Genomic DNA, 7500 nt, shown 5'->3' with positions numbered 1-7500 from the left:
GAGGAGAGGAGAGGATTATTTAAATAATGAAAGAAGCTTGTTGATTAACTTTCCTGACACGCACACAAAAGAAAAACATATAGCAATAACAACATAAAGGAGCTGGGAGGAGTGCTGCATTTGGAGAAAATTAGATTTACCTCGTCAAAAAGGGAACCCTTAAATCTATAAAATCTGGTCACCCATTATTGAGACGCTTGCTATGTTGGACTGAAGTGATGGAATCCAATATTGTTCCGCCCCGTAATGTCATCTAATTAATGTATCTATGAATGTTTATGTGTATACTGTATGTATGTTTATGTTGTCTGTGTGGGTACACATGTATACACATGTTTTATTTTCCATATCAGAAATGTTTTCTAGAATTGATTGTGACGTTGTTTCTGTCCTCGGAGCGCGGTACAGTCATCAGCCGCATGTTAGTTATTATTTTATTGTTTTTGTCTTTTTCTTTGATGGTTATGTTTTGTCTCTTTTTAGTGTAAATGTCATTACACACTGGCGAATTAGCGACGCGATGCGAATATTAAATGAGCGATCTGAAAATGCGAAATATTGCATGACGCAGTTCGCCTGCGAATCTCTGCAAAATACGACACCAGAGCGAACAAATAAAGAGCCAAAACGGTCGCACATTTGCCACTGATGTGGAAGCTTGCATGGACTTCAATTGTTTTTTTTTTTAATGCAAATTATTCGCACGAATATATCGCGTCGCCAATTCGCCAGTGTGTAATGACCATAAGTCTCTTTGTTTGTATGTTTCTGCAATTTTTTTCAAATCTGTAACTTACTGATTGAACATTCTTGAAATGCTTGTATACCAAATAATCATAATAAACAAAAATAACAATAATAATTTATAAGAAATTTTGTAAAAAGTGCAACACAGTTTAATACAATAATGTAGTGTGTGTGTGCGTGTGTGCGTGCGTCTCTCAGCTAAGGGGCCCTTGGCCTGAAGGCCCCTGCTTTATTTAACCCATTTTGCGCGGGAACCCCTTTTGGTGTCAGCATCATGTTATGCTTTAGCTATTGAAAAATAGCAGATCTACAAGCTCGTAGCGCGCCACTCGGTGGAGCTTGTAGGTCTGCTATTTTTGAAAAATCGAAGAACGACTGACATTTTTAGAATCTGATCTCAGGTCAGAATGGGTTCATCAGGACCAGTGTGTGTCCAGTGTAAACCTCGTATGAATCTGATCTCAGGTCAGAATGGGTTAATATAGAGCAGCGGGTGCTACGATAACGCTGGGATGTCATGTCGCATCGTCGTCAGGTCACACAAAGGCCTCTCCAGTTGATCAACTGCTTAGCGTCGCACTGATTAATTTAATAACGAGAAGGAAAAGTGACGATTAATTAAAGATGACGACAAGGATTCATTTGAACAAGTCAGACTGAGACTGCATGGGAACTGGGACACATCTCTCCACTGCTTTCTCTCACTCACACACATGTACGCACGCACGCACACATGCACACGCACACACACACACGCACGCACACGCACGCACACACACACACACGCGCGCGCGCACACACGCACACACGGCTGTATTCCTAAAAAGAACAGGCAAGTCAGTGGAGCGAAAGACTAACATTACTGTCCATTACACCAGGGGAGAGCGAGGGGGGCGAGAGAGAGAGCGAGCGAGGGGGGGGGGGGGGCGAGAGAGAGAGGGGGGCGAGAGAGAGAGAGAGAGAGCAAGCGACATATACTGTAGGCATGTGAGAGGGCGAGACAGACAGAGAGAGAGACACCGGCTGGTCCTGAGGCTCCATTCGCACACGCGCATGCATGCATGCATCCATGCCATTTTTGAATTTCCGGTCCCGAAAAGCAACCAGGAAAAAAAATATATATAAAAAATATATATTTATAATAATAATAATAATAATAATAATAATAATAATAGTAATAGTAATAAATAAACAACAAAATACATATCATGATAATTTAAAGTAGACTTTAAACTAGCCACTGAACGGATGCCATATTTATGATAATGATTTACCAAGGTGATAAAAATAAAAGTATAAAGTCCGGTCACTGTTGTAGTATACTGTAGTGATAATGAGATGACGCTATCTTTCTCTTGGCTGGACTCAAGTACAATGTTGTACTTTTACTTGAGTCTGTCCAAGTTCAAATACTTTTACCTCTACTCCACTACATCTCGGATCCAAATATTGTACTTTTACTCCAGCTACATTTATTTGACAACGTTAGTTACGTGTGAGCTGCTATTTTCAGGCCCCAGGCCAACGTGTAATCTCTCTTCTGGGTCTCGACCTGAAAAGTTTGGGAACCACTGAATTAATCAAACTGACTTTCTTTGTTTTAACCCTGCACTCAGAAAGACCAAGCTGTGTTCCCATCAGGGAATCACACTTCTGCCTGTACTGTGAGAAATACTGGATTTGAGAGCTTTTCTTTGAAAATAATAAATCACATCTATCCCACGTGTATGTATGCATGTCTGTGTGTGTGTGTGTGTGTGTGTGTGTGTGTGTGCGCGTTACCGAGAGAGTGCTATACTTCTCCAGTACAACGGTGCGCTACTGAGAGAGCGCTATACTTCTCCAGTACAACGGTGCGCTACTGAGAGAGCGCTATACTTCTCCAGTACAACGGTGCGCTACTGAGAGAGCGCTATACTTCTCCAGTACAACGGTGCGCTACTGAGAGAGCGATATACTTCTCCAGTACAACGGTGCGCTACTGAGAGAGCGCTATACTTCTCCAGTACAACGGTGCGCTACTGAGAGAGCGCTATACTTCTCCAGTACAACGGTGCGCTACTGAGAGAGCGCTATACTTCTCCAGTACAACGGTGCGCTACTGAGAGAGTGCTATACTTCTCCAGTACAACGGTGCGCTACTGAGAGAGTGCTATATACAGTACTACTCTGTACTGTATAAAGTTGCCTCCTGTGGACGCAGTGCTCGTTGGTTTAATGGGTCCATTAGTAATAATCTGCGCTTTGGGATGCAAAACGCACCCTATTTTCATCTCTGCAATAGATACTTTAATTATTGACTTTCATTATTGCTTTACAGGAAATATGATATTATGAGAGAGGTGAAACAAACTGCAGTTGCCGCAATAAACCATTTGAGAAAAGAACAATCCGATTTCTTAATTATATTACATTTAAACTCCAAAGTTGCAAACACTTTTCCTTAACACTGTCAAGGAACCAAAACACTTTGGAGCAGGATTCAGGGTACATATAACTGTATTGTTTATGCATGAATGATAGCTCAGCTTTTGAAGAAAATTACTTTACATTTAATGAAGAAATCCAGTGAAAGAGTGCAAATGATTACCTTTTTTTACATTTAAAAATTTCAGTAAGTTTAGTTTTGACGTCAATATGTTAAAAACATATCAACATGACAGCAATCAAGTATTGCTTCATACATACGTACAGATAATTTGGGCCTTTTATTGTAAGATGGGCGGCGGTGGCTGGATGGTAACCGCAAGGTTGCCAGTTCGAACCCGGGCTCCCCCAGAGTTAGTGTCGAAGTTTCCTTGAGCAAGACACTGAACCCCTAATTGCTCCCGATGTGCAGGTTGGTGCCTTGCATGGTTACCGCCGCCATCAGTGTATGAATGTGTATGTGGGTGAATGTAATGCACAATCTATATGTAAAGCGCCTTGGATAAAGGCGCTATATAAATGCAACCATTCACCATTTAAGATGAGTTGAATCCAGTATCATTTAATTAGCGTTTGCATTGTATTTGATGTTCATCATAATTTGCATTATGGGTAATTATTTCAACTAATCTCTGTATTGTGTCTTCTGCGTCTCCTTGGCAATTAATGTTCCTCGTCTCTCCGTCATGTCAATAAAGCTTTGAACTTGAGAGAGATAGAGGAAGAGAGAGGAAGAGAGGAAGAGAGAGAGAGAGAGAGAGAGAGAGAGAGAGAGAGAGAGAGAGAGGTGGTTCCATACAGAGCTGCATGGCTTTAGAACTCTTCAATCCAATTAGTGTGTAAATCCAGGGAACAGCAGCACCGTGTGTACAAAGCTCCATAAAGTGAATCAGTACAACAGCTACAGTTATCAGCAGGAAACATGTGTACATCCTGAAAAAAACTCACCCACCCGCCATTCACGCCTATTTTAACCCATTCTGACCGGGCACCCATTTTGGTGTTAGCATCATGTTATGCTTTAGCTATTGAAAAATAGCAGATCTACAAGCTCATAGCGCGCCACCGAGTGGCGCGCTACGAGCTTGTAGGTCTGCTATTTTAGAAAAATCGAAGAGCGACTGACATTTTTTTAATCTGATCTCAGGTCAGAATGGGTTCATCAGACCAGTGTGTGTCCAGTGGAAACCTCGTATGAATCTGATCTCAGGTCAGAATGGGTTAATATCAATTGATTACGGTCACAACTGTGTCCTGAACACGCTGGTAAACACTCCGGTTCAGGGGGCGACGACAAGAAACGGAAAGGAAAATTCCGCTGCATGGCTAATGCCGTCTATTATTTGGAACGCAGTTTTTTTTTTATCGTTAATATCTTAATCTTATTATTAATAATGAATTGCATTTTTATAGCGCTTTTCCAAGTGCTCAAAGAGCTTTACAACAATGGTTCATTCATTCATACATTGGGAGGTGAAGCGGCGAACAGTCGACGCCAGCGTCCTCACTTCCCACATTCACACACCAACGGTGGCGAGCTCACACCGACCACTCATTGGAGGGAATGTAGGGTTCAGTGTCTTGCCCAAGGACACTTCGACATGTGGACAGGAGGAGCCGGGATTCGAACCTCCGACCCAGGGATCATTGGACGACCTGCTCTACCTCCTGAGCCACAGCCGCCAATCATGGATTCTTCTTTTTGGACCAAAACAAGCGTGATTTGCGCGTCACTGCTCTAAACGATATGATCCTCGGTTATAAAATGTATGTTTTGGGTGAATAAAATAACAATTGTGGGACCCGTTACATAGCGATTATTCACTTCCTGGGTCTCTGTTTCTGAGTGTTTGATATCTTGAGACAGCGGTTCCAAAGCTGTGGGTCGGGGCACCCTGCTGGGCCATGGGGATATTTCCCCCCCAAAAAATGGGAGCGATATGTGACAGGTGCCAGCAAAAAGTGCCTCAACTCGATTTTTACAGATTACATATTATTACAGATTATTAAAGTACAGAATGTAAGCTTTCATATGATGTATCATTCAATGAAATTGGACAATAATTGAAGGAGATATAACCATTTTAAAATGATTGGGGCCTTTCACCCAAAGCTGAGAAAAGTCCCTTTCAATATTCACAACATTTTTAACACCTTAGAGCTGGATAGAAGTGGGTGTGACAATGGGAGGGACAATAGGTACTTAACTCCACCCACAATGACCACCTTAGAACGTTTTAGCTGTCAACAGTGCAATATAGAAACACTGACATGTTTAAACAAACAATGCAATTTGTAAGGTGCCCCAATAAACCCTTTTGAAAGTACTAAGTATTAAATACTAAGTATAAGTATTCAAGTATTAAATACTACGGTAATTTAAGTGTTCAATTTCACTTATACACTACCTGGTTGTAAATAGCTGCAGTAGGCTACACCATTTTATGCAGGTCTACTATTTCTATTTAGTGTACATTTAGTGGATGTGGCTTACATCCGGTCTAAAGCCCACCCACTGTATGCACTGATTTCCATACACAATCCGTATCCTCCCCTCACCGGATGTTGAATTAACAGTACTAACGGCCATATATTTGACGATCTTTTACACAAAACGACATTTCCTTTTCACTTGATACCGTTTCGTAGAGACGGCCTACACAAACGATCTATATACAAAATGAAAGCCCGAATTTCGTAGTTTATATAGTATTTTGATTTTTTTTAAATGAGCAAAAAATGAGCGAGTTATGATTTAAAGAAAAGACGAGTTATTTTGGCTCTTTGCGGCTGGAGGAAAAGAACAAGAATAAGCAGCAACACTCTTCCATGGATGAAGCAATATAGCACTAACGGGCAACGTTTCACATGTATTAGTAGTTTTATACATTTTAGGAGTGAAAACATGTGTTTAGATGCTTATTTCAACATCTCAGCAGTTAAGACAATGTCCCTCTGTTAACACACGACACACAGACAGCTAGCTAACTAGGCTAGCTAGCTTTTAGCCTGTTGTGTGATGGTGGAAGTCTATTCTCCAGGCTGGGAAGCGTATTTGAGCGTGTAGCTACGTGGTTTTGTTTATTTTCCTGTAAAGTATAACACAAAAGCTCCTCCATACTATAGCCATGTAGAATAATTCTGTGTTTATAAACACACAAGCACGCTAATGGGCGGTGACCAGAGCGTGAAACCTCAGAACAAAGAGATCTCAGGACCAATCGAAAACAACATGCAAATCTCAGAACTGCGCTTCTCCGGCCCCAAAACATTGTTAAAAAACAAGCCTACTTTGACATATAAATGTATACGTTTAATTTGCCCAAATGAACAATCTGTTGGAATAAAAACCTTCTTCAACATTCAAACTGTCTTAATATGAAAAAAAAAGAAAATCACATAAAAAAAAAAACGGTTTTATTTTGACCATTTAGACCATTTCATTCTGGCGAGTTGAGGCACTTTCAGCTGGCACCTGTCACATATGAGAAACTGTCGGCAGCCGGTCAGATTTGTGATAAGAATAAGTGGATGTGAGGAGGACGTTACTCACTTGTCTCACTGCAGACTGTGACTCTGAGCCTCATGCAGGGCGTACGAGGTCCGTCATCTATAGGTAGAGCTGGAGAGAGAGAGAGACACGCACAAAGACACACATGCACGCGCACACACACAGACACACACACACACACACACACACACACACACACACAGTTACTTTCCACCACTGAACGAATGCAAATCATTGAAATATTGTTGCCATTTTGTTCCAAACGCGTATCCCAAGCTAACCTTTCCTAAATCATTGTATACGTACTGTGCATAACTATTTCTGACAGGAAATTTACATTTCTCATGGCTCTGTTTACACATTTCTCTATTCCTATTGTTTTGGCGATGCAAATGTATGATTCCTGACCTTCCTCATGCCAATTTAAAGCCGCTTTGAATTCAATTGAATTGAAGAGAGAGAGAGAGAGAGAGAGAGAGAGAGAGAGAGAGAGAGAGAGAGAGAGAGAGAGAGAGAGAGAGAGAGAGAGAGAGAGAGAGAGAGAGAGAGAGAGAGAGAGAGAGAGAGAGAGAGAGAGAGAGATTGCCAAAGCGAGTGTCACTCAAAACACAATATACTGTAGAACAAAACAAACAACAGGGAAAGTATTTGTACCACTTTGCGCAAACAGGGATATGTCACGTTGCAACTTCATAAATGTTGGCATGAATTGGTATAAAGCATTTTGAAACAAATGTCAGCCATCTGTCCTGAAGGTGAAGAGTCTCAACTGTCATTGTCATCATGACCTTGACGTTCATACATCAACCTAAACA

The 7500-nt window shown here is 41.3% G+C and overlaps 1 protein-coding gene across 2 annotated transcripts in view; it reads right to left on the bottom strand.

Annotated features, from left to right (window-relative positions):
* efna4 (ephrin A4) overlaps nt 1–7500 on the bottom strand; it is an 81412-nt gene that overhangs the window by 11402 nt on the left and 62510 nt on the right. For both annotated transcript variants that reach the window (XM_080768709.1, XM_080768710.1), the window contains exon 3: nt 6728–6796. In XM_080768709.1, coding sequence (XP_080624835.1) covers nt 6728–6796 — 69 coding nt within the window. The remainder of the gene's footprint in view (nt 1–6727; nt 6797–7500) is intronic.

The sequence above is a fragment of the Protomyctophum bolini genome, assembly GCF_963924005.1.
Source record: "Protomyctophum bolini genome assembly, chromosome: 7".
NCBI classification, from domain to species: Eukaryota; Metazoa; Chordata; class Actinopteri; order Myctophiformes; family Myctophidae; genus Protomyctophum; species Protomyctophum bolini.
This window is presented reverse-complemented; position numbering and strand designations above follow the sequence as displayed.